The sequence below is a fragment of the Phacochoerus africanus genome, chromosome 2 (genome assembly GCF_016906955.1).
Source record: "Phacochoerus africanus isolate WHEZ1 chromosome 2, ROS_Pafr_v1, whole genome shotgun sequence".
In the NCBI taxonomy this organism is placed as follows: domain Eukaryota; kingdom Metazoa; phylum Chordata; class Mammalia; order Artiodactyla; family Suidae; genus Phacochoerus; species Phacochoerus africanus.
The window spans coordinates 124,829,559-124,857,071 of NC_062545.1; the positions used below are offsets into that span (position 1 = coordinate 124,829,559).

A 27,513-nucleotide genomic window follows, 5' to 3' on the forward strand; every position below is an offset into this window, starting at 1 on the left:
GAGGGGTCTTTAGGTAGCCTGTTTACTGAGGGGTGGGGCTGTGATCCCACCTGGATTGTTGTTTGCCCTGGGGCTTCTCAGCTGCTGGCTGATGGGTGGGGCCAGATTTTCCCAAAATGGCTACCTCCAGAGAAAGGCTGGCTGCTGAATATTCCCGAGAGCTTTGCTTTTAATGTCCTTCCCTCACAACAAGACACATTCACCCCTCTTTTCCCAGGATGTCCTCCAAGAACTGCGGTCAGGTTTGACCCAGATTCCCTTGGAGACTTTGCTTTGCCCTGGGACCCAGTGCACGTGAAAGTCATTGTGTGCCTTTTAAGAATGGGGTCTCCATTTCCCCCAGTCCTGTGGAGCTCCTGCACACAAGCCTCGCTGGCCTTCAATGACAGATGTTCCAGGGGCTCTCACTCCCAGTGACAGATCCCAGCATGTGAGGGTTTGATGTGTGGCTCAGAACTCCTGTAGGTGAGTCTCTGAACCAGTTAGTTTCCAGTCTGTGGAGCTTCCCACCCAGGAGGTATGGGGTTGTTTATATCTTGAAATCGCCCCTCCTACCTCTTGATGTGGCCTCCTCTTTTCCTTCTGGAGTAGGGTATCTTTTTTAAAGTTTCCGGTCCATTTGGGTGAAGAATGCTCAGTCTTTAGTTGTGAATTTTGTTGTTTTTAGGAGAGAAGTTGAGCTCCAGTCCTTCTATTCCGCCATCTTAATCCGTCTCCCCCATAGTCCAACTTTTATCATCAAACTCTATGGCATGTGAAACGACTTCTAGTTATTGTGCGTGTTGGCGAGCCACTGTGATTCTGGAGTGAGAAAGCAAGTGTTTTCTTTGTTTGTTTTCCATTTAAGAAGCAGGGGAGAGGTCCTGTTGGATAGTCTGGGTTTCCCCAGCTGTGCCAAAGAGAAAACTGGACTTAGTACACTAACTTCATAGTGCTGCTTCAATCATTTTCTCAAGCTACAGGACGTGTTACAGAGGAAGCTAGAACTCCTGTTCCCCCAGGGGTTCAAGGCAAATATGGGAGCAGACACTCTTTGTTCCTAAATTGTTGTGGAATGAAGAGCTGAGGAAGTGGACAGTTGTGTGTAGCATAACTGGTTTGGGGTTGAGTAAACAAACATCGCAGTGGTGGCCTGATGTTGGAGTTCCTCTTTTTGTTCTGCTGTGCTCAGTTATGTTTGTATCCCCTGGTCTTCTGAACATTTAACCTTTCATCACTTTCTCAACACTCTACATTTTATCAAGTTGACTTGTTTTTTGTTTAAGTCAGTTAGATATTTGCCTATATTTGACATCTGGAAGTTAACAAAATAACTTAATGGAGGTGCCATTTAGAGATGGTAGCTTCTTAGTAACAGTCATTTAAACAATGAGTTTGAAGAGAGGTGAGTTTTGTAGACTGTATTTATTCCTGGGCTAGTCCTCTTCTAAGGCCCAAGAGGAGTTTGACCTGTAACAAAGTTTTCAGTCTTCAATTTTGTGGGGTGGGGGGTTTAGCCATCTCTTTTTAGAAAGAGGACTGTTTTATTTGCTCATAGGTCAAAGCATTTTTCTTGTAGGAAATGAAAAATATTTGTCATTGTGTAGTTGAAGGATGATCTCTTTTGAATCACTTTTTTCTTTTTTTCTTCCCAATGACTTTTAAGATTACAAGTAACTTTTTTTAAAAAAAATTTTATTGGACTATGGTTGACTTACAAAATTATGTTAGTTTCAGGTGTATAGCAAAGTAAATCAGTTACACATAAACATACACCTATTCCTTTTCAGATTCTTTTTCATCCAGGTTATTACACATTACTGAGTAGATTTCCCTGTGCTGTACAGTAGGTCCTTGTTACCTGTCTGTTTTATATATAGTAGGGTGTATATGTCAACCCCAACTCCTAACTTATCCCCTCTGCCCATGTTTTCCCTTCAGTAGATGTAAGTGTGCTTTCAACCTCCAACAATTTTTAAGTGGTCCTTAACATGACTTTGTTTCTGAAAGAAAACCTCAAAATTCTTTATTAATCCATTCATTAATTTATTGTTAGTAGTTATGTGCCAGTATAAATATGAGTTCATTCTTGCTTAAAATAAAATATTTTGAGGAGGATGTCTAGAAGTTTTCTTTGAAAATGGTTTTATAGATGTTGATGTATGTTTTTATTTTCTTTCAGTTTTATGAGAGCATAGAACTCTATTCCATTGTAATTGGCATATATGCACTTTTCATTAGCCAAAATGGTAGTGATTCAGGGTTATACACTAAACTAGTGACATTTCAAACTTTTCTGGCAGTGTCCCTAGTAAGAAGTACATTTTTTGGTATGTGATATGGTCTATAATATTTATCTATATAAATATTATATAAATGAAACAAGTTTCATACAATGATACTTACATTACATGATGCACTCTGGTATATTCTATTATAGTCTATCTTGTTACCAAACCAAAACTTGAGTCTGCTCACTTGTGTACAGTAAAGCCAATCTACTGACACCAGGTTGTGGTGAAGGAAAGTGCAGAATTTATTGTAAGGTGCTATACAAGCAGTCTGGGATAGCTAATAATCGCAAATCCCAAACTCTTGGTGTGACATCTTACAATAAATGCTGCACTTTCCATCATCACAACCCTGTGTCAGTGGATTGGCTTTACTGCACTCAGGTGAATAGATCTAAGTTTTGGTTCAGTAACATTGTTTTTAAAAAAGTGCTAGTCACAATCCCTTGAATTGACCTCATATGATACTCTACTGAGTTGTATTCACAGTTTGAAAAACACTGCTCTAAATGACCACAAAGTCATATTTTGATATACTTTTATCTAATGAGTTGTCTTTAATTCCAAAGCAGACTCTGCAGAAAATATGCAGATCATTCAACTTCAGGTTCTCAACAAAGCAAAAGAGAGACAAATAGATGATTTAGTTGAAAAGTTAAATGAAAGTGAACGTCAAATTAGATATCTGAATCACCAGCTTCTGATAATCAAAGGTAAGATAACAACTGTTGGGCTGTCATTTATGAGGTACATAGAGTTAGTTTAGATGCCTTATTTCCAATAACCTTGTTTTAAATATGAAGCTTATGGAGTAGACGCACTTGGTCAGAGAACTTTTAGTGAATCAGTCAGAATAAAACAAAAACCCAGGACTTTTGATACCTTGCTTTGGATTTTACTTCACAACATACTATTTGAGGTCCTTTTATTTCTTTTTTTTTTTTGGTCTTTTTCTAGGGCCGCACCCACGGCATATGGAGGTCCCCAGGCTAGGGGTCTAATTGGAGCTACAGCCATCAGCCTATGCCAGAGCCACAGCAATGTGGGATCTGAACTGTGTCTGTGACCTACACCACAGCTCATGGAAATGCCAGATCCTTAACCCACTGAGCGAGGCCAGGGATTGAACCCACAACCTCATGGTTCCTAGTCGGATTTGTTTCTGCTGTGCCACGATGGGAACTCCCTCACATTTTGTTTTCTCTTTTTTCTTTCTACTCGATAAGACTTAGAATCAACAAACATTATTTATATATGCTGATAGCATTTCATCCTAAAAACCTGTTGGTTCCTTATGTAGTTGACCTTGGATGAAGTATTCCAGTTCCCAGAGAGACTTGTGTTTAGTTTGTAATACACTTCCTGAGCTTCCAAATTAGCATACTGTTCTGATCCAAGGAAGAGTCAGTGATTCTGAACTGCTCTGGGCATGCCAAGGAGAAAATTTGGTCATCTCTGGGAGAAGCACACAGAGTAAATACAGATTTCAAATTTTAATTGCTTACTCTTCGTGCTTTCTGTAGTTTTGGTCAGTGTTGAACTTTCATTTGTAGAATAATTTTGTGACTGAATGCCAGCTCATTTCAAACTTAATTGATAGTGAAAGGGTCCCTTTCTGTAATGCTCATAAAATCTGAGAGAAGAACTTGTGAACTGTTAAAGTAAAGTATGTGGGAAGAATTTAAGATGAGGTGAATTTAAGAGTTCATTGCAAATATATATAAAAAGTAATTTGGCCTCAGATTCCTTCTTTGATTAGCAGGGGTTGGTCACATCTCTGTAGCTTCTCAACTCACATACGCTGAAATGATTGTTAGGGGACCTGCTGGTTCCCAAAGGGATACAGTAAGATGTTTGAAGAGAGTGGTTCTGGTTCTCTAAAATTGTTTTTTGGTGTCAGTCTCACATTCTTTTTTGAAACATTTATAGTTCTCTCCAAATCAAGTGAAGTTCATTATCTGAGATTAATTGAATGTGAAACATTTATATGTGATATAGATCTATTTGGTAGAGATTGTGACAGTTGGGATTCTTTACAATAACATTGTTTATATAAAAATATTTAATCTTCTAGATGAAAAGGATGGTTTGAACCTCAGCCTTCGAGAGTCACAGAAACTCTTTCAGAATGCAAAAGAAAGAGAAATCCAGCTTGAAGCACAAATAAAAGCACTGGAGACCCAAATACAAGCACTTAAAGCCAATGAAGAACAGGTAAATATTTGATCTTCATTATTTATTGTAAAAAGTTATTTTTTATAATGAAAAGTTAGTTCCTAAATGTTTAGTGTTGTGGGACTAAATTTAGAAGAACTTTAAAGTTTACACCTTCTTCTACAGCAAGCCTACCTTTCTTTTTTTTTTTTGCTTTTTAGGGCTGCCCCCGCACCGTATGGAAGTTCCCAGGCTGGGGGTTGAATTGAAACTGTAGCCTCTGGATTACACCACAGCCACAGCCATATCAGATTCAAGCCGCATCTGTGATCTACACCACAGCTCATGGCAATGCTAGATCCTTAACCAACTGAGAGAAGCCAGGGATTGAAGCTACATCCTCATGGATGCTAGTCAGAGTCATTTCCTCTGAGCCATGATGGGAACTCCGCCTACCTTTCTTCCCTTTCCTTGGAGGAATGGGTCTCCCATCCTCCTAGTCTCCTGTACACCAGAAATCTGGAGAAGACCTCAGCAACTCTGCTCCTCTCCATCTAGTCAGCCACTGTGTTCTATCAAGTGTCTGCATTTCTGGCCACATGTCCCTAACTCAGGATTTTATCATCTTTTGCAAAAGTCTCTTAACCAGTCTCTAATCTTTTACCCCTTCTCCTAATTCTCTCTTATGGCCATCTGAGTAATCTTTCTGACACAGAGTTTAGTTATGTCTTTCCCTTGTTTAAAGCCTTTCGGTAACTCTGCTTTACTTATGGGGTGAAGTATGGTGTCAAGAGGATCATCTGATCCTTGATGTTCTCTTCTCTTCAAACTTAGCAGTCTGTTTGTTGTTTTTATGCACTTGTGTGTGTGGTCTCCTGTCTCTGGTATGCCCTTTCCATAACACACTGCTGTTTGATTAACAAGCTCCTGCTCATTTCTTTTCCTAAGTCTCCCTTATTTTTCTTCCCCAGCGTGGATAATCATGTCTGTTACAACAGACCTAGAACATCTTTTTTTTTTTTAATATATTTTTTTTAATTAAAGTATAGTTGATTTACAATGTTGTGCCAATTTCTGCTGCACAGCAAATGACCCAATCATACATGTATATTTATATATACATTCCTTTTCTCATGTTATCATCCACGATGTTCTGTCCCAAGAGATTGGATACAGTTCCCTGTGCTATACAGTAAAACCTCGTTGTTTATCCATGCTAAATGTAATAGTTTGCATCTACTAACCCCAAACTTCCAGTCCACCCCACTCCCTCCCCCTGCCCCCTTGGCAACCACAAGTCTGTTCTCTATCAGACCTAGAACATCTTGAAGGCAAGAATGAGTTGGTCTCATCTTAATAGCCCCACCATATAAGCCTGGCACAAAGTAGGTTGTCAGTATATGTTGGGTGAGCAGTGGTCTTCAAAATTTACCTAAGCTGTGTAATTTTTTTTTTCTTATATATATATTTCTCTGTTCCTGCTCTGATACTCTCATAGCTAGAGCTCTGTGTTGTGTTTTGAAATTTGGTAAACAAGGTCTGCAAGTACTATTCTTAAAGTTTTCTAGCTCTTTTTCATATTTTCTCTTTAGAGCTTGCAAATCAACTTCTTAATGCTTTGTAAAAAATCTTTTTGGGACTTTGATTAGTGAGTCATTGCATTTACCAATTTATAGATGGTTAACCAAGTCTTGGGGAGTCAAATTACCTGCCTAGGGTTACAAAGCCAGTTACTTACAAAGTATCAGAACCTCAATTTTCTGATCCCAACAGACTTGCCTTTAAATTGGTGGCACATTCTTTGATTAATGAGTGGCCATTCGATTGTGGGAAATGGTCACAAGTCATTGGTCACCGAGCTTGGTGGTGGGTGATTCATGAGAGTATTAGCATTTTGAGCGGGGAACAGAGGGTAGTTAAATAAAAAGTGACTTTCTTTTAGATGAAATTTGTGGCTAGTTCTAAGGATGGTTAAATGAAAGAGCTTAAACAGTTGTTGTCTCATGTCTGGCTCCTTCTCATCCCTCAGCTCAGCTAAAAAGTCACCTTTTCAGAGAGGACTTCCCATCTACCTTACATCTAAAGTAGTCTGTAGCCTTACATTCCCTCTCCCCTTCAGCATGCCATATTTTATTATTCTATTTTAAAACTATCTGAAATTATCTCATTTATTTTCTTGTTATTATCTGTCTCTTCTCATCAGAAAGTAGTAAGTCTTTAGACCTTGGCTGTCTTGTCATCATGCCCTTAAGTGCTTAGAACCCTGCCTGGCACATATTGTCCCATTATTTATTGAGCAAATAAATGCCTTTCTTAAGCAATCAATGAAGTATTGGGATAAATAGGCAATCTTGGGAATAGAATATAGAATGGGCATCATTTGAAGTCTTAATTTTTGTAAGGAATATAGATTATCATCATTTTTGCTTTTTGAAAAAAGATGGTTATTAAAGGGTTGAATTACTTTTATGTAGTAAATGGTTATACCTTGGTAATCTCTTCATAAGTTAGAAATTGCATTAATAAAATAATAAAGTATCATAAATAAAAAATAAAAGCAACAGAATCACCAAGTATATTGGTTTCCTTTTGCTACTATAACAGATTACCACACACTTAGTGGCTTAAAACAACACAGATTTATTACTTTACAGGTCAGAAGTCTGACATGGATCTCATTGGGTGAAAATGAAGATGTCATTAGGGCTGTGTTGCTTTTCAAAGGCTCTAGGGGATAGTGCATCTTTTTTGCCTTTTCCAGCTTCTAAAGGCCACCTGCCCTCCTTGGTGTATGGCCCATTTCCACCTTCACAGCTAGAAGTCACTGGTTCTGACTTTCTGGTCTGCTGTTTCCTCATTTAAGGACACTTCTGGATACATTGTGTCCACCCGGGTGATGCAGGACAATCTCTTTATTTTAAGGTCATCTGCTAAGGATCTTAATTTCCCCTTGCCATGTCACATAACATATTCACAGGTTTCAGGGAGTGGGATATGGGCATCTTTTGGGAGCCATTATTTAACCTACTACACAATTACTGTACAGTTACAGCTGTCCAAACTTTGTTTTTAGTAAGTGACCCTCGATAGTTTTCATCAGTCTTTCACGAAACATTTGTCATTTTTCTGTGATCTAATAGTCAGATTTCCTCCCTACACTTGGATCACAGAGCCACAAAAACAGCACTGGGACCAGTATAGCAGCAGCAGATTCCTTGCCTGCTCCCCACATTCCATCATGTTGCCCCAAATCTCCTTTCACTCTCCTTGAATAACCAGATTTTTTTTTTGCCTCTGTGAGTAATGTTTCCAGTGATCATGGGCCTTATAGGTCCGAGCTCGGGAAGACTTAAGTGACCAGAGCCACAGCAGGGAGACCCTTTCTGCTCTATTCTTGATAAAAAATGGTTGGTTTTTCAAGTTAAAATTCTTAGGGAGAGCATAGAGTTAAGATGCTATAAACATGGGTAACCTGTGTGTTTTTGCTAGATGATTAAGAAGTCCAGAACAACTGAAATGGCTCTGGACAGCCTGAAGCAGCAGCTGCTGGACCTTCGCCATTCAGAATCACTTCAGCGTGTGCGAGAGCAACATGAGAGCATCGTTACTGGTCTCACAAAAAAGTACGATGAGCAAGTGCTGTGCTTACAGAGGAAACTGGATGCTACAGTTACTGCGCTTAAGGAACAGGTTGGGATGATTTCAAACGAGTGACTATTACACACAAGTAAAGCTGGTTATTTTTTTTAGCTGTTATTTTGCAGTTCATCATATAGAAATATTGGTGTCTGCAGGAAATGTTTGGGTATGAGTAAAATTTAAAATCCCTAAGAGTTTCATCTGTGAATGTGTCCTTAAGGTGTAATTTTGGAAATCCTTCCTCTTGTGGGATTAGATAGTACTTTCTTGGTTCTCACCTTATCAGTTCTTCATTTGTAGGATATTTATGTATATTGTTCATATATCCTAGAAAAATACAGACAGAAGGATGAGTGTTCTGGGAGCTGGCCTGGACTTAAGAGGTTGTCCTGGGAACTTACCCAGTAGAAAGCCTTTCTTGGGTCTCCCAGCATTTGATAGTTAACCTATCAATAAAGATTGTCCAGAACTTGTTCTTGGGGAGAGGAGTTAATTTTGAGAATAGTGTAACGGATAGTCTGTTCTAAAACATTTAGATATATGAAACTTGAGCATATTTCACAATTTTTATTTTATCTTTGCCCCAAAGAGAATAAAAGGTCATCCTCTGAGGTGAGTCAGGTAGTGGGTTTGCTTGTGCTCTAAAACCCAGGTGATCACTTGTATGTATAAAATTTCAGAAATCATTTTTCTCAATGTAATTTCAGATTTAATTTAACCCAAGGAAAGAAGAGAAGAAGCATAAGATGTGAGGGTATAAAAAATCCTACCACACTTAAGATTCACCCTGATTTAGGTTGTTATTTCTCATTTATACAACTTGACTTTAAATTTTCCCATGATTTTAGGTAGGGCTATATAAGATTGCATTATTGACAGTAACAAATATTTGTATACCATTTCACTGTATTTTACTTTTATATGTGTTTATATGAGATTTTATTAGATTTATTTTTCCTCCTTGGGTTTTTTTGTAGAAAAATAGTGTGAATTGGCTTTTTATGTAGAAAAATAGTGTGAATTGGCTTTTTATGTAGAAAAATAGTGTGAATTGGCTCAATGTGAAGGCTTGTTTGTGGAGGTGGGGAAAAAGGCTATGACAAATCATTAATGTCTACTTTATATAATATTTAAACAAATGGAATTTGAGAGGTGGTTTTGTTAATCTTTGTGTTTGGGCAGCATCGTGAAAATTGGATGTGGAGAGTGGTCCTCCCTAGATGATGAGAGGAGTGGAGTCAGGTGGCTTTTCCATGCTGGGTTGAGGATCTCTCCATTCTTTGCAGTCTTAGGTACAAGTACACAGGGGAAGGCTGGGAGCAAGTAGTTCCTTGTGTGTTCAACCCCTGTGCTCAGTCCATTCTTTTTTCTGTTCTCCCCCAACCCCTCAGTAGAAGAACCCTAGACCAGAACACAGAACAAAATCTTAATTCTGTCCTGACTGGGTTTCAGACCCCTGAACCATAAATTGAAGGTGTTGATTAAGGTCTTTTCCACTGTTATATTCTGTGAATGACTTTTCTTTCCTTTTTTCCTTCCTTCCTTCCTTCCTTCCTTCCTTCCTTCCTTCCTTCCTTCCTTCCTTCCTTCCTTCCTTCCTTCCTTCTTTCTTTCTTTCTTTCTTTCTTTCTTTCTTTCTTTCTTTCTTTCTTTCTTTTCTTTCCCTTTCTTTTCTTTTCTTTCTCTCTTTCTCTCTTTCGATAGTGTATAGCACTGATGTTAGCTTCTGCATATTTTTTGTGTTAACTACTTTGTAAAGTGATGATTCCTGAGGTGTTTACAGGTTTTTCTTTCTGGGAATGTGTCTTCTGGTGTCCCTTTTTTGCTGTCAATTGGCTCAGCAGTATTTTTTAATAAAAGATCAATCCATATTATTTCAGAATCCCAACTGAGATTCCTGATTGGAGAGTTGCTATAAAGATCAAGAGCTAGGGAGATGCCTGTCTGTAATCATAAAAATACATGTTCTACAGTGTGTTCTACACAGAGATGGTTGATTTAGATTTTCTTACAATAACTGGTAACCATACATACGTACATACTGCATTTTGCCCCTTGCCCTCTTTTTCTTTATAGAAGTTATTGAAGAGGAGTAAAATATTTCCCTTTCAGATGAGCCTTTTCTCTGCCCACTCCACTCAGTAGAAAACTAAAACAGCTCCTGGAAAAGAGTAGCAAGGTACCAACAATTGGGTGATTCAGAAGATAAACTTGAGTAAGGTTGCCATTGTCTCGGTTCTGAGTGGCTCTCATGTTGTCACACACAGCTATGTACCTATGTATATGGCATGTTAGCAGAGTAGATGTTCACATAAGTTTTGCAAGTTACAGAGATTTTTTTTTTCCTTTTTCAGGCCACACTTGCAGCATACCTAAGTTCCCAGGCTAGGGGTTGAATCATAGCTGCAGCTGCTTGCCTACCCCACAGCCACAGCAACACCATTCAAGCCTCATCCTTGACCTATGCCTTAGCTTGTGACAACACCAGATTCTAATCCACTGAGCGAGGCCAGGATTCAAACCTGCGTCCTCATGGATACTAGTCTGGTTCTTACCCACTGAACTACAGCAGGAACTCCCTAGTTACAGAAATTCTTAACCTGGCATCTCTTAAGGCAGCCCAGCCCCTAGGTTCCATGGAGGTGGTGAATCCTCCCAAATTGTGGGTATGGTTTTTCTTTTGAGTGTCAGTATAAGCAGTTGTTTTGAGAAGACCCATGAGCTTATTCAGCTTTTCCAAGAGGTTCATACCTCCCCTTGCAAAAGGCTGAAAATTACTGCTTTGTGAACAACTTGTCCTTGGAGGGAAAGGACTATAGTTGTAAGCTAATCATATTATTTCATTTGTTCAGCAAACTTTTCCTGAAAAGCAGCTACACATCAGGATGTAAAAAGGTTTTATGTCAATTTAATTATATTTTGAAAGCTAGAACTCAACACAGGGATTATTGAATCCCACATGGTGGGAGGAGTAAGGATCCATCATATAATTGTTTTGTTTTTTGGGTTTTTTTGTTTTGAATTTCTGTGTAACTAGTTATTTTGAGAAATAGACAGCTTGTAAAATTATATTATTAATTTAGTGTTTTCCTTAAGCCATCAACTTTTCTGGTAGAAAGGATTGTGTATCCTTAACATAAAGCAGTTATTTTTTGCTTTGGCTGAGTTCCTCTTGGGTGTTTTAGCATGAGAGAGAAGATGAGAAGAAATGAGATTCTTGGAGCTTATAGTGTTCTTCACTGACAGATTTCTCTAAAAGCAAACTGTCTCCTGGGGTCTCTCCTCCGCACTGTCTTCTGTCTTTCCTACTCTTAGTAGTGTCATATTCTAAGATCTCTGCTTATCAGTCCAAACCACTGACTTCCTCCTTGTACAGTTTAAGATCTCTCATGATCTCCTTGATGGTATAAAAGCTTTCTTCATTCTGGTCCTCTTGAAATCTTCAGCTTTTGGTGAAATCATGGACTTTGGTTTCTATGTCATGACCTTCAGCTGATCTATTATCTAACCTTTTAAAAAATGTTAAATATATGTAAACACTTCCTATTGGCCCAGAGACTCTCCCAGATCTCTGTGTGCAGCCCAATCCTCATTTTTTTTTTTTGGTATGCTAATTATCTGTTCAGTTCTCCTTGCTCTTGTGGATTTGGTTATTATCTCTTTATCACTACGCTTGTCTCATTCAATTTTAAAAGATGTTTGCCTCGATCAGTCTTGAATGGAGTGTTCAAGCTAATCATGGACAAGTTGGAAACATTTATTTTGTTTTGTGTGTTTTTTGGTATTTAAACTGCATAGTTTTATGAGTATAGTCTGTTTCCCTGAACTTGTCAAAAGGAAACAGCAAGGCTTAATTGATAGTTGCATATGGTCAAATTTTTGCCATGCTCTGCCTTTTCTTTATAATGGTTTTCATAACTACCTTTTCTTGAATTTTTTTTTGCCAGTTCTCAGTCTCTCGTAAAGGCTGTTGTGACCTTCCCAGCACATAAGTGCTAGTTGTCTCCCCACCACCTCTTCTTGCACACACATTCACACTGTCAGAAATATTAGCTCATTTGTTGCATTTGTCATGTTACTTTGGTGCTTTAGAATCTTGCTTTTCAAGCTGGCCTGGGAATCAGCAGCATTGTGCCAAGAGAGAGGTACTGTTGAATAAACATAGACTAGTTTCCAGAAGCTTCATTTTGCTCAAAAATTTGGTAGAAAAACTTTAAAGCAAACATGGCTACATTATGAAATAGAATGCAAAATCCATATGGATTTTTAAGCTAAAAGGTGAAACTTCATCAGAGTCCCTTTGCTCTGCTTAAGGAGACTGTTAGTATCCTCTTGAGGTGTACCTTCTATTTGTATCCTTAAGGCATTATGGGCTTTAGATTATGCTTTAAGTTGGGCCTCAAATGCCCTCTCTCTGCTTCCAAGTCCTTTCTTGATATTCCTCTTTCTACTTATTTTCTTTAGGCTTTTTCATCTAACTTCAGCCAATTACCTCCATCTCTTATATGCTCTGCTCTTGGCTTGGAATTCAGCCTATGCAGTGTTTTTTTGAAAGAGAGGTGACATTTTCTTCTACCTGGGCTTGGGATTCCTGTGGCTCATTACTTCCAAGCATATTTTCTTTTTGTAGACATTTGAAAATAGTATATACACGCTTTAGATTTTCTGTATATCCCTTTACAGTTAAATGCATGCACATATTTATCCTGTTTTTCTTTGTCATTTATTTTTCAAGTGTTTTCTGTAGAGCTCACTGTATATCAGGCACTGCATAGGCACCTGTAAAGGGACTACTGAGAGAAATAAGACATGTAAGAGGTAGAAAGAAAAACAAAAAGAGAAACAGAGCAAGTTTAAAAGAGGTTCAGAAGAGGGGAAGAGAATTTTTCACCATTCAGAATAGAATGAGCTTTTGTCTGTTCAGAACAGAGTGAATTTCTTTGTGTTTGTCTGTATCTGTGCTGCCTTGGGGTACAAAGTCCATGTTTCAAAGTGGCCTGACTAAAGATGTATACCTACGATTATACCCAGAGTCCAAAGTTCCCGTCGTGGCGCAGTGGAAATGAGGTTGCGGGTTCGATTCCTAGCCTTGCTCAGTGGGTTAAGGATCCAGCATTGCCCTGAGCTGTGGTGTGTGTCGCAGATGTGGCTTGGATCCTGTGTTGCTGTTGCTATGGTGTAGGCCCGCAGCCGTAGATCTGATTAGACCCCTAGCCTGGGAACCTCCATATGCCACAGGTGCGGCCCTCAAAAGACCAAAAAAAAAAAAAAAAGAAAAAACCAGAAAAACAATTACACGAATAGAGATGTAATATATTTCCTTTGACTAGAATAAAATCTAAATTTTAGAGTAACAGTGTCTTGTAAATATAGAGCAGAAAGAGACTTTAGAAAACATCAAATTCAAATTTAATCTTTATTAGCATAATTACAAAAGAAAAAAAAGACTGAGAAGTTTATGATTTGATCATATAAGTTTGTTCTCCTGACTCCCAGTCCTAGGTACTTGACCTAGTAAAAGAGGTGGTCCTGCCAGATGATGATTTTATATTTAACTTCAGATCCAATTATGTAAGGTCATAATTTTTAGTTTAATATTTAATAACTGGTCATGAAAATGACTTCTTGAATATTTTGTCTATTTAGGAAGACATTTGCTGTCATTTGAAGGACCAGGTTAAGCAACTGGAAAGGAATCAAGAGGCAACCAAATTAGAGAAGACGGAGATCATTAACAGATTGACGAGAAGCCTGGAGGAGAGTCAGAAGCAGTGTGCCAATCTGTTGCACTCAGGTGAATGTTGGCGTGGGTGGTGCCCCCCAGAAGGCTTGTAGAAGATGCAGAGAGAACACTGTAGGATCCATGAGTTACCATGGTTTTTTAGGGCTGCAACTGCAGCATATGGAAGTTCCCAGGCTAGGGGTTGAATTGGAGTTATAGCCACTGGCCTACGCCACGGCCACAGCAATGTGGGATCTGAGCTGCATTTGCAACCTGCACCACAGCTTACAGCAATGCCAGATCCTTAACCCACTGAGCAGGGCCAGGGATCAAACCCGTGTGTTCACGGATACTAGTCAGATTTGTTTCTGCTGCACCACAGTGGGAACTCCAGAGGTAATTATTATTAATGTTTGAATATATCTCCTTCAATGCATTGTTCAAGTAAAATAAACATGTACATATAGACAGTTTCTCTGCTTCTGTACATAGGGCACTTTTGAAAACAAAGCTGAAGGTGCAAAAACTGAACAATAAAATATGTTACAAGGTATGTCTTATCCCTGAAAGCTAAAAATGATTATGAAATCCCATTATATTTTGCTTTTTAGAATCAATCTTTGATCATATAGTTCTATCCTTTTGTGTAACTTCTATCATTTTTCTTTTCCTCTCTTAGTGAAATAGCCACTTACCCGGTCAGTTGAAGCCAGTGAGTTATATTTTTGTCATGCTTAAATTTTTCTGTATGGTCTCCATGGTATTAAGTTTGAGCCATATGCTTCCTATCAGTTTTAGCAGTAGTTTCCTTATTTAATAGAATGATGTAGGGTAAAATGTAATAAAATAATCAAATGTTGACACAAACATTACTCTACAGACAGAACTGCCTGGTTTGCTGGTAAGCAGTTCACACTGAAAATAGTTCTATGGTTATTCATCAACTGCTATATGAAAGTCAGACTTTGGCATATGAAATCATTTCAGACTATTGGTACAGTGTATAAAATGGGTTATTCAAATGTTGAAAAGATTGTGTGTGTCTGTTGGTGGGGGCAACATTTGCATCATTCTCCATTTAGAGCCCACCTCTCTGTTGAGTTTTGTACCCTTTTGTTTCACATGGCATTACTTACTGAGCCTTTTTCCTCGCCATGAAAGCCTCTGAAAATACGATTTTCTTTAGTTGCATAATATGCCGTCCTTACTTTGCTTAACCATTTCCCAGATGCTCATTTTCTTTTGAGGAAACCCAATAAAGTCCTTTTGAAATGGGAGCCTTTTAACCATTTAAAATATTAGGTTACTAGAGTTGCAAAAGTGCTTCTTTCACATGTGGAGATGGGGGTGGTAGAAATGAAAGCATTCAGAAAGAAGCTAAAGGCAGCAAGATGTAGTTTTCTTATTAGAGGGTAGAAATAGGTTCCAAAGAATTTTTGCTTTGGCTTTTTGTGAGCTGGAATGCTCTGTCCTATTAAAGGACTGATGGACTGTTACAGTCTGTAAACGTGGCTGATTTGATTTATTGCAAGGTCATAGTAGCCGTGTCTGCAGCTTCTCAAGGAAGCCATACTAAATCTAGGATATGTCTGCACCAGACCTATACTTTCTGGGTCCCACTTATTATATATACCTTTTTGCTCCTAAAAAGAGAGTTAAATGGTTTAACTGTACTGTATAGCACAGGGAACTATATCCAGTCTCTTGGGATAGAACATGGTGGAAGATAGTATGAGAAAAAGAATATATATATATATATACACACGCACATATATACACACACACACATATATACATATACATATATACATATATACATATACATACATACACACATATACATATATATATATACACACATACATACACACGTACATATATATATGTATTACTGGGTCCCTTTGCTGTACAGCAGAAATGGATACAACATTGTAAATCAACTGTACTTGAATTAAAAAATCTGCAAAACAAAAAGATAGTAAAGCAGAACCCCATTTTCTGTGGCCTTGGTGGAGTCACATTCTTCACTGCATCCTAGGAACTCTGTCCTTTACATTGAGTGTATTCTGTGATTTTTTTCTCCCATAGGCTCAGTACAGGAGGTGGCTCAGCTCCAGCTCCAGCTTCACCAAGCACACAAGGCTCATGTTATGAGTGAAAACATGAACAAGGCTTTGCAAGTGAGTGTTGCCACTTGGAAGAGACCCCGTGGGTAACTGAATGTAGGCAGTGGTCACATTGCCTTCCCGCACCTTGGAGTTCTCTGTGTAAAAGAGGTGGCTGGGCCATTCCCAATCCAGCCCCTGTGAGTCATTCACAATGTCACCCACACAGCTGGGTAGTGTCAAATGGCAGAGCCAATGCTGGGCCCCCTTCTCCACATGGCACATCCTTTCATCTCTGGGAGTGCCCCAGAGATAAGTTTATCCACAGGTGTGGGAAACCTATGATTCTGTTGCAACTCTCTTGCATCCTTGTCTAGGGCCACTTAGGTTTTCCACTGGAGGAAGGGGTCCAGTATGCCCTCCACTGGAGAGGGGTATCTTCCCCTTTCCCCAGTGGCAGACTAAACGGCAGCATCTTGTTGGCAAACCAGTCTACTTTGCCCTCTACCCTAGCAAGCCAGAGTGTGCTGCTACCAGCTTCAGTTCAGGGAGGCTTTTTATGGCAGACAAAATATAAGTGAGGGAGCTGTGAGAGAAGCTGCTTATACCTGCTTTCCCATTCGTTTATTCACTTGTTCATTCAGTTGACTTGAAAACCTGCTATGTGCTGGCCTTTGTATTTTTAATATATGCTAAACATATATTTGAAGAAGCATTTCTTCCTTCTGTTGATCACTAAGATGAATCTTGAAGACTAAAATGACTGATTGTTTCTTATAAAATACAATGAAAGTAAATTTATTTAATTTTGTGTTTTAGGAAGAATTAAAAGAACTAAAAGACGAAATTTCTCTTTATGAATCTGCTGCAAAACTAGGAATACTTCCAAGTGACTCTGAAGGAGAATTAAATATAGAACTCACTGAATCATATATGGATTTGGGTATTAAAAAAGCCAACTGGAAAAAATCCAAAGTTAAGAGGTATAGAGCAAATACTTCACTATAGAATAATTTACATTAATAATATTGGTACTTCATGATAAGTGGCACCAGACATGAACATATGAGCTGCCTATGGGTTCTTGAATGTGTGGGACAGTGTATTTTAGTAATTTCTAATGAAGTGAAAATGTCTGAAATCAAAATGAACAGAAACCACAAGTATTGATATTGTATTGTCTCAATACCAGTAGGGCACCTCAGTTTCAATAAGGTAAAAACGATTTAGTTAAAATATATAAATTTTATGAGTTCCCATTGTGGCACAGTGGAAACGAATCTGACTAGTAACCATGAGGCTGCGGGTTTGATCCCTGGTCTCTCTCAGTGAGTTAAATATCTGGCGTTGCTATGAGCTGTGATGTAGTTTGCATACGTAGCTCGAATCTGGTGTTGCTATGGCTGTGGTGTAGGCCAGCAGCTGCAGCTCCGATTCAACCCCTTGCCTGGGAACCACTGTATGCCATGGGTACAGCCCTAAAAAATTCTACAACTTAAAATAATGTGTCTCTTATTAAGGTGAGGGCAAGTAAGTAGTGATGGTGTATGAGAAAATGAGCATTAATTTTTTGGAGGGATCTTACTGTGACCTTACTTTTAAAATAGTGATTCTGGGGAGTTCCTGTTGTGGCTCAGGGGAAATAAACCTGACTAGTATCCATGAGGATGCAGGTTCGATCCCTGGCCTCGTTCAGTGGGTTTAGGATCTGGTGTTGCTGTGAACTGTAGTGTAGGTCACAGATGTGGCTCGGATCCTGAGAGTCTGTGGTTGTGGCTTAGGCCAGCAGCTGCAGCTCTGATTTGACCCTAGCCTGAAAACTTCCATATGCCGAGGATGGGACCCTAAAAAGACCCCCCCCCCAAAAAAAGGGGTTTCTGTCTTATTTGCTTAACACAGATATTTTTAGCAATTGCATGGGAAGAAGTGCTTTATTGTCCCTTACAGGGACTGATGGGAGAGAGGTGGTCATGGTGGAAGATGGAGCACATTTAAATATCATTCAAGATGAACAAAGGAAAGGATATATGTTTTGAGGCACTTGCGTTTTGGAAGGAGCTGTGCAAGTCTCTGGGAGTGGAGTATATAAAAGATGAAATAGACATGCTCCCTTCCCACAAGGAGTTTATATTTTATCTGATGGGGAGAGGGAGACACACTCGTAAGTAGCTAAGTACTAAACGTTATGCTTGATGAACAAAGGGGCATTTAGCCATTTCTTCTACTGGTCTAGGATAAGGATGAAAGATGGGATATTTGGAAGAGATTGCATTCAGGCTAAGGAAGACCTTTCTTTAATGCATTCTTTTTTTTTTTTTTTTAAGGCTGCACCCATAGCATATTGAAGTTCCCAGGCTAGGAATCTAATTGGAGCTACACCTGCTGGCCTATACCACAGCAACGCAAGATCTGAGCTGCAACTGCGACCTGTACCAACAGCTCACAGCAACGCCAAACCCCTGACCCACTGAGTGAGGTCAGAGATTGAACCCACATCCTCATGGATACTAGTTGGATTCATTTCTGCTGTGCCACAACGGGGTTGATTTCATTCTTTTTATTTTTTTCCCTTTTATTTATTTATTATTATTATTTTTTAAATTCTCTGTGAGATTTATATTTTCTTTTTTTTATCATTTATATAAATATTTTTTCTATTGTACAGCATGGTGACCCAGTTATACATACATGTATACATTCTTTTTTCTCACATTAAATATTCCATCGTAAGTGACTAGACAGTGAAAATACTGAAGGAATTAGGAGAGGATATGAACAGTAATGCAGATTCCCTCAGAAAGGAACTAGAAAATATAAGGAGGAGCCAAGAAAAACTAGAAAATTCATTTCATTCTCGAATGAAACCACCGCCATCCGGTTTAGAGTTTAAGACTGAGTTTACCATCATTGATATTTAGTGAGAGTGTTTACTACCTGTTGTGTTTTCAGGTTTCATGCAACTAAATGCAAATATATAAATCTGAAGGCTTTGTTCCACAATACGTTTTAGAACTTATGTATTTTAGCACCATGATTCCATTTTCAAAACAGTAGAATCAGAGGCAGTAAATCTCCATCAGATGATCCTGTGGAGTAAGATGCTAACAGTGTTGGTTGAGTAACGTTCCATTTATTTGGAGATCCGTCTTTAGGGACTCTCATCTCAACAGATCACAACTGCAATCCAGAAAGAAGCCAAGGAGCAAATAGCAGAGCTAGAGTATATGATGTATTTACTAGGAGCCACCTTGGGGCTCTTCTCTAGGGCCATATTGACTTAGATTTGTTGGTACCCCATGAGTTGCCTGATTCACTAACTGACCACAGAGTAACTGGGTCACGGAGCTGGAGAGATGCTACCAGGGCTTCAGCCAGACAGCTCAGCCTCAGCAAGGAGGGAACTGCAGCAGCCCATGGTGCTGGAGCTGCCAGGAACCAGGGCAAGCAGCTTCACAAATGGAGCCATGTTCTGATCCACATCAAAACGTCCATAATCATGATCCTGAGCTGTCGGAGAAAGCCTTTAGCTTTGATTAGTTAATTAAAACAAAAGAGGGTGACCGCACTTTAAACAGATTTACATAAAACTTTCAAGTTAAAATGTGGCCATCTGGAAGATTTACTGCTGTGAATGCCTCATTTCCAATTAATTCTAAGGGGTTAGTGGAAAGAGCACAGTCTTTAGATCCAGATTTGTTTTGAGTCATAGCTTTGCCATTTATTACTAACCTTATGACCTTGGGCAAGTTTTTTGACTTTGCTGAGCCTGTTTTCTTATCAGGTTTTTCTAGAAGAATATCCCTTGGGGGTAAAAACAAGAATTAAAATAGATAAAGAACATAAAGGGCCTAATGTAATAAGTTCTAGCGCATATTAGGCACTTAATGGTAGCTATTACAACAATTACTTAAAAGATGCTTGGTTAAAATATACCAATTATCAGATTTCATATTAACCAACCTTTTTTGATTTGTCATGTATTTTATAAAAAGTTTTGATCCTCATTTAAATCTTGGGGAAAACATTGGATCCATATTACCATTTTAGAGATGGGCAAACCAGGGCTCAAAGAGCTGAACTCCTGAGCCCAAGAAGACAGAGCCTTAGCAGCAGAACCAGTACTTGAAGCCTAAACTTGACTGTCCTGTAAATGTGTTGGTTCATATTTACAGGACAGTCAAGCCTTTTTTGCTTTAAACTTCATTCTTCTTTATAGCTTTTATTTTAGGGGATTAAAGATTTAGATCCTACCAAAAAAGATTTCTCTCCAGCATATTACTTCATTTTAATTTGTGCCATAATTAGTCTGGGGATTGGGTAAATAATACGTGTATATACATACAGGTTTATCTTTTCAAGCAGACTTACTTCATTATGATATTTACTAAAATGTATTTACTTCTTCACCCTTTTTATTCAAAAAGCATTCATAACCAAAATCCTGCAGTAATTTAAAGCACATTCCTATAGATAATAAACTTGAGACATCATGTCATTATCACAGGAAAAGGAATGCCAGCCACATTGAACTGGGGAAAGTGGGGAATAGCTAAGGCACATGGGAGTGTAGTCACTGAGGCTCAGTAAGGAGATGGTCAGTAAAATGCAGGATAAGTGAAGAAAAATTAGTTATAATCACCCCACCAGCACTTTAATGGATAAGAATGCAGCTTTGAGGAAAAAGTAAAAATACTTATTCTTAGTTCAAAGTGAGAGGAGATATAGGAGAGATTAGGTTTGTACCTTGCCTCTGCTGGCCTGTGGTTCTTAGAACAAAAGGAAGCAATACTTTCCCATTGTGGAGAATTTTAGTTCTTTGTTTACTTGAGCTGCTTTCAAATCACTGACCCAAATATTAGCAGCTCCAAGCTTTTATTCCCGACTACCACCTCCCTCAAGCTACTGCCTAGTAAACTTGAGGGGTTTAGCCATAGTGTCCTATTTCATAGTCATGGAATTCGAGTAGCTAAATCTGCATGCAGCCTGCAGACAGCTTCCCCTCTCCCTTATTATAGTTGGCTGCGAAGCTCAAATAATAAACATTTAACAAGTGGAATGCCTTCTCCCTTTGGTGTTCTCAGCAGGCTTCATACGGGACTACAGTTTATTTGGATTGAGGGGAATCAGCCTCCACAGGGCTCACTAGTGAGCTTAATTTGGGACTGGTCAATACTGCTGGCTTTTCCCTTTTGGGAAAGAAGAGAAAATTATTTTAGCAAGCACTTTCTCTGCCCTCTGACTTGGCTCCCTCCAGGGAGTACATGATGTGCTATTTCAGTGGTCAGCATTTAGTAAGAAAAGAAATTTGGGATGCATAATTTTTTAACTGCCGAAAGTTAGTTCACCCTATCTTACATCACAGGAAGATGTGTTGCAACATATTTTATATTTCTTATATAATTACATTTATATCATATAAGTAGAAGTGGTTTAAGTTGGTGAGATCCACACATATAAATATATTTATGCTATTATATACTATACATACAAAAGTTGTGTATATTGATAAATATGTAATGTATTGCCAGGAGCTCCTTTTATAATATTGGAAAAACCCTAATATTTTTTCACCTCTCCATATGTGTATGTATGTATACACACAATATATGTGTGTGTGTGTGTGTGTGTGTGCATAAAATATTTTAACATTTCATTTGGAGTCATCTAAAACTGAAAAACTAAAGAAATATGAACTCAAATACTATTCTTTCTTTTTTTAGACAGAGGCTTTAGTTTTTTATAACCATTTTAGATTTACAGAAAAATTAATATAGTGCAAAGAATACTACACACACATTTTTCCCTCTTAATGTTTTACAACAGCATGGTACCTTTGTTACAACTCTTGAACTAATACTGGTAAAAGTTATTATTAACCAAGGTCCATAGTTTATTTTGATGTCCTTAGTTTTTACCTGATGTACTCTTTCTGTTCTGGATTGCATCCAGGATACCTCCTTACATTTAGAAGCTATTTTTCCTTGGGTTCCTCTTGACTTTCCATTTATTTTTATTTATTTATTTATTTATTTATTTATTTATTATTCCTTTGTTTTTGAGGCAGCAAGCGGATTTTCAACAGCTGGCGTGGGGGGTCGGTGCCCCCCAACCTTTCACATTGATTAAAGATCAACTGTATTTCAAATACCATCAAATTCACACAGTTCATTGTGTTCAGTATACTCCCAGGGTTGTGCATCCCTCACCACAACCTAGTTTTAGAACATTTCAGCATCCCCCAAAAGAAACCCGGTAACTATTACCAGTCATTTCCCATTATCCCTTCCTGTCCTCGCAGGACCAGGCAAACACTAATCTACTTTTTCTCTCTCTGCCTGTTCTGTACATTTCACAGAAATGGATTCATATAGTAGGTAATCTTTTATGATCAGCTATAATATGTAATCTTTTATGATTGGTTTCTTTCACTTAGCATGATTCTTTCAAGTTTCATCCATGCAGGATATATAAATACTTTAGTCCATTTTATAGCCAAATAATATTCCATTGTATGAATATACCACATTTTCCTCACTTATTTATCAGCTGATGGACATTTATTTAGATTGTTTCTACTTTGGGGCTATTATGAATAATGCTGCAAATTTTTGAGCGGACATATATTTTTAATTCCCTTAGATATAATATCTAGGAGTGGGATTGCTGGTTCATATGGTATCTCTGTTCAGCATTAAAAGAAACAAAACAAAATGGTCAAACAGTTCTCCAAAGTGGCTACACCCTTTTACATTGTCACCAGCAACAAATGAGTGTTTAAGTTTCTTCATATCCTCATCAACACTTATTACCAGATTTCTGTTTAAAAAATTATAGTTTCCTGGTGGGTATGGAATGATTTCTAATTGTGGTTTTGATTTGCTAATGATGTGGTTTTTACTTGATGGCTAATTATGTTGAACATATTTTCATGTGCTTTTGGCCATTTGCATGTTTTCTTTGGAGAAATGTCTGTTCACATCTTTTGCCCATTTAAAAATTGGCTTGTCTTTTTATCACTTAGTTTTTAAAAGCTTTTTATGTATTCAAATATAAGTCCCTTGTCAGATATATGATCTGCATATATTTTCTTCTATTCAGTGGGTTGTCTTTACACTTTCTTGGTAGCATCCTTTGAAACACAGAGTCTTTAATTTTATGAAGTCCAATTTACATATTTTTCCTTTGGTTGCTTGTACTTTTGATATATAATAAACCATTCTCTAATCCAGGGTTCTGAAGATTTATACCTGTGTTTTCTTCTTAGAGTTTTATCGCTTATGTTAGGTCTTGAGATCCATTTTGAGTTATTTTTTGCCTGTGGTATGAGGTGGGGTTCTAGCTTTATTCTTTTGCCTGTGTATTCATTTGTTCCATACCATTGGTTGAAAAGACTTCTTCAATAATTTGGGCACCCTTGTCAAAAATCAGATGACTGTAAATATGATAGTTTATTTCTGGGTCTCAGTTTTATTCCAGTGCCCTATATGTCCTTAGGCCAGTACCACACTGCCTAGATTGCTATAACTTTGTCATAATTTTTGAAATTGGAAAGTGTGAGTCTTGCGATTTTGTTCTTTGAGATTTCTTTGGCTAATTTCGGTCTCTTGCATTTCCATATGAATTTTAGGATCAGTCTGTCACTTTCTTCAAAGAAACCAGCAGAAGTTTTGATAGTGGTTGCATGGATTCTGTAGAAGAGTTTGAAAGAATATTTCCATCCTAACAATATTGTGTTTTGATCCCTGAACACAAGATGTTTTTCTATTTATTTAGGTCTTCTTTCATTTCTTTCAGTGTACTAGTCATAGGTTTTGATAATTTTGTGTTTTCATGTACTAATCATACAGTTTTGTTAAACTTAATTCCTAAGTATTTTATTCTCTTCACTATTCTTTTTGCTGGATTGTTTTCTTAATTTTATTTTAAGATGGTTCACTACTGCTATGTAGAAATATAATTGATTTTGTATTGATTTTTATATCCTGCCACACTGCTGAACTTGCTAGTTCAAATAGTTTTTTAGTGGATTCCTTTGGATATTTTATTTTATTTTGTTTCCTTTTTAGGGCTGCATCCACAGCATATAGAGGTTCCCAGGCTAGAGATCAAATCAGAGCTGCAGCCACTGGCCTACATTACAGTCACAGCAACTCTGGACCCGAGCCTCGTCTCTGACCTACATCACAACCCACAGCAGTGCTGGATCTTTAACCTACTGAGCAAGGCCAGAGATCGAATCTGCAACCTCATGGTTACTACTCAGATTTGTTTCCATTGTTCCACAGTGGGAACTCCTTTTTTTTTGGGGGGGGGGGTTATATTCAACGATATGTCATCTGAAAATAGAGATAGTTTTACTTCTTTCCTTCTAATCTGGATGTCTTTTATTTCTTTTTCTTGACTGATGGCTCTAGCTAGAATTTCTAGTACAATATTGAATAGAAGGGGCAAGAGCAGACATCTTTGTCTTGCTCCTGACTTTATAGGGAAGTGTTCAGTCATTCTCCATTAAGAATGAATTCTAGATATGGGTTTTTCATAGATAAAGATGTTCTTTAGATTTTTTTCCGCCATCATTTTGTTTGTGAGATTTATGTTGTAGCATGTAGCTGTAGCTCATTTATGTATATATGTAAATATGTGTGTGTTTGTGTGTGTGTGTATTTTTGTTTGAATCTTCCACAGTTTATTTTCCATTCTCCTGTCCATAGATTCTTAATATTATTTCCTGGTACAAGGTATGTACATTTCTGTTGGGTATATACTTAGAAGTTAAATTGCTTGTAGTACTTGTGTTTCAACTTTGATAATGCCAAATTATTTTCCAAAGTAAAAAATTATGCCACTTTACATCCCCAGCAAGTGGATGAAAGTCATAGTTACTATGTCTTCTTGCTAACACTTGATAATGTCAGTCTCTTACTTTATTTATCTTTTATAGGGCTGCACCTGAGGCATATAGAAGTTCCTGGGCTAGGGGTCAAATTGGAGCTGCAGCTACCAGCCTATGCCACAGCCACAGCAACTCGGGATCTGCACATAGCTGTGACCTATAGCACAGCTCACAGCAACGCTGGATCCTAAACCTACTGAGCAGGGCCAGGGATTGAACCCATGTCCTTATGGATACTATTCGGGTTTGTTACTGCTGAGCCACAACAGGAACTCCCAGTCTTTAGTTTTAGCCATTTAATGTAATAATATAGTGATACTGTATTATGGTTTTTATTTGCATTATCTCCAATTATTAATAAGATTGCGTTCCATTAAAAAATGTCTAATGTGTGGTGTGGGTGTGTGTGTATCTGTGTGTGTGGAAAAACTTGTTCATGTCTCAGTTTTTACATGATTTTATGTGTCTGCATGTGTTCCGTTGTTTTATAGGTTTTTTTTTTTTTAATATCTGTTCTAGATATGAACTCTTTGGTGGTTTTGTGTGTTGTGAATATCCTCTCACTTTGTGGCTTGCCTTTTTAATCTTTTAATATGTATATCTTGATGAATGGAAGTTTTTAAACTTTAATTTAGTCAAATTTATCCAGCTTCATGGTTAATGCTTTTTATAGTCCCTCTAAGAAACCTTTCCTTACTTCAAGGTCATGAAGCTATTTTCTTATGCTGCCTTCTAAAAGCTTTATTGTTTTGCCTTATACTTAGTTTTATCATCTGTCTGGAATTGCTGTTCTTATTAGGGTTTTGTTGATTATTCTTGCTCATTTACACTTCAAAATGAACTTTATAATTAAGTTTTTCTGCTCTAGGAAAAGAATCCTGATAATATTTTTACTAAGATCACATTAAACATATGCATTAGCCCAGGGAGAATGGATGTCTTTTGAATGGTGAATTTGCTTATTCAAGAATATAGCATGCCTTTTCATTTGCTTAAATCTGTTTTTTCTTCCAAGAGTGATCTGAAGTTTTTTTTACATTTGGATTTTGCACAATTCTTGTTAAATTGATGCCTAGATATTTTATTTTGTGATAGTAGGATATTCTTTTCCCTTATTTTTCCTGAGTATTGTTTGTATATATGATTTTGTGTTAAAACCTGTTGCCTTCTATTTCTCGTACTGTTTGCAGTAGTTTTTCCATTAGATTTGAGTGGTTTTTTTTTTGCATATAATTATATCATCTGCTAATGGAGATATTTTACTTCTTCCTTTCCACTTATGCTTCAAGTTGCTTTCTTTTTATGGTTACATTAGAGTTCCTCTAATTTATTTTATTTAGATATCAATTATATAAATGCTATTTTCCAAAGTGGTTTACCATTTTGCATTTCCAGAAGCAATGTCTGAGAGTTTCAGTTGTACTCTGTTGAAACTTTTTTTTGCTTTTTCAGAGCTACACCTGTGGCATTTGGAAGTTCCCAAGCTAGGGGTTGAATCAGACTGCAGCTGCTGTCCACAGCCTCAGCAACACTAGATCCTTAACCCACTGAGCAAGGCCAGGGATTGAACCTGCATCCTCATGGATATTAGTTGGGTTCATAAACTGCTAAGCCACAACAGGAACTCCATGTCTTTGTTAAAACTTGATTTTGTCAATCTTTTAAAATTTGAGCACTTCTAGTGTGTGTGCGCTGATAGCTCATTGTGGTTTTAATTTGTATTTCCTTAAGGATAATAATGTTAAGCATCCTTTGATGTGCTTTGCTTTCTTTTTTTCTTGATTGCTTATTTGCCATTTGTGTATGTGGTTTTTTTGGGGGGGTCCTTAAAATTTTTTTTTTAAATTTTTTGTTACTATTATTTTTTTTAATAGTTATTTCCTCAATACAATTTTTTTCTACTGTATAGCATAGTGACCCAGTTACACATACATGTACACATTCTATTTTCACACATTATCATTCTCCATCATAAGTGACTAGACAGTTCCCAGTGCTACACAGCAGGATCTCATTGCTAATCCATTCCAAAGGCAATAGTTTATATCTGTTAACCCCAAGCTCCCCAACCACCCCACTCCCTTCCCCTCCCCCTTGGCAACCACAAGTCTATTCTCCAAGTCTATGATTTTCTTTTCTGTGGAAAGGTTCATTTGTGCCTTATATTAGATTCCAGATATAAGTGATAACATATGGTATTTGTCTTTCTCTGACTTACTTCACTCAGTATGAGAGTCTCTAGTTCCATGCATGTTGCTGCAAGTGGCATTATTTTGTTCTTTTTATGGCTGAGTAGTATTCCATTGTGATTATATATCACATCTTCCTAATCCAATCATCTGTTGATGGACATTTGGGTTGTTTCCATGTCTTGGCTATGGTGAATAGAGCTGCAATGAACACGCGGGTGCATGTGTCTTTTTTTTTTTCTTTTTTGCCATTTCTTGGGCTGCTCCCATGGCATATGGAGGTTCCCAGGCTAGGAGTCCAATTGGAGCTGCAGCCACCAGCCTACGCCAGAGCCACAGCAATGCGGGATCCGAGCCGCGTCTGCAACCTACACCACAGCTCAGGGCAACGCCGGATCGTTAACCCACTGAGCAAGGCCAGGGATCGAACCCACAACCTCATGGTTCCTAGTCGGATTCGTTAACCACTGTGCCACGATGGGAACTCTGCATGTGTCTTTTTTAAGGAAAGTTTTGTCCAGATATATGCCCAAGAGTGGAA

General features: G+C 37.9%; 1 protein-coding gene across 4 annotated transcripts in view; it reads left to right on the top strand.

Annotated features, from left to right (window-relative positions):
• CEP152 (centrosomal protein 152) overlaps positions 1–27,513 on the top strand; it is a 104,175-nt gene that overhangs the window by 20,594 nt on the left and 56,068 nt on the right. For 2 of the 4 annotated variants that reach the window (XM_047766419.1, XM_047766421.1), the window contains exons 7-12: positions 2,840–2,983; positions 4,345–4,484; positions 7,914–8,114; positions 13,710–13,857; positions 15,874–15,965; positions 16,710–16,873. In XM_047766419.1, coding sequence (XP_047622375.1) covers positions 2,840–2,983; positions 4,345–4,484; positions 7,914–8,114; positions 13,710–13,857; positions 15,874–15,965; positions 16,710–16,873 — 889 coding nt within the window. The remainder of the gene's footprint in view (positions 1–2,839; positions 2,984–4,344; positions 4,485–7,913; positions 8,115–13,709; positions 13,858–15,873; positions 15,966–16,709; positions 16,874–27,513) is intronic. The other 2 variants (XM_047766420.1, XM_047766423.1) reach the window with 1 other exon arrangement.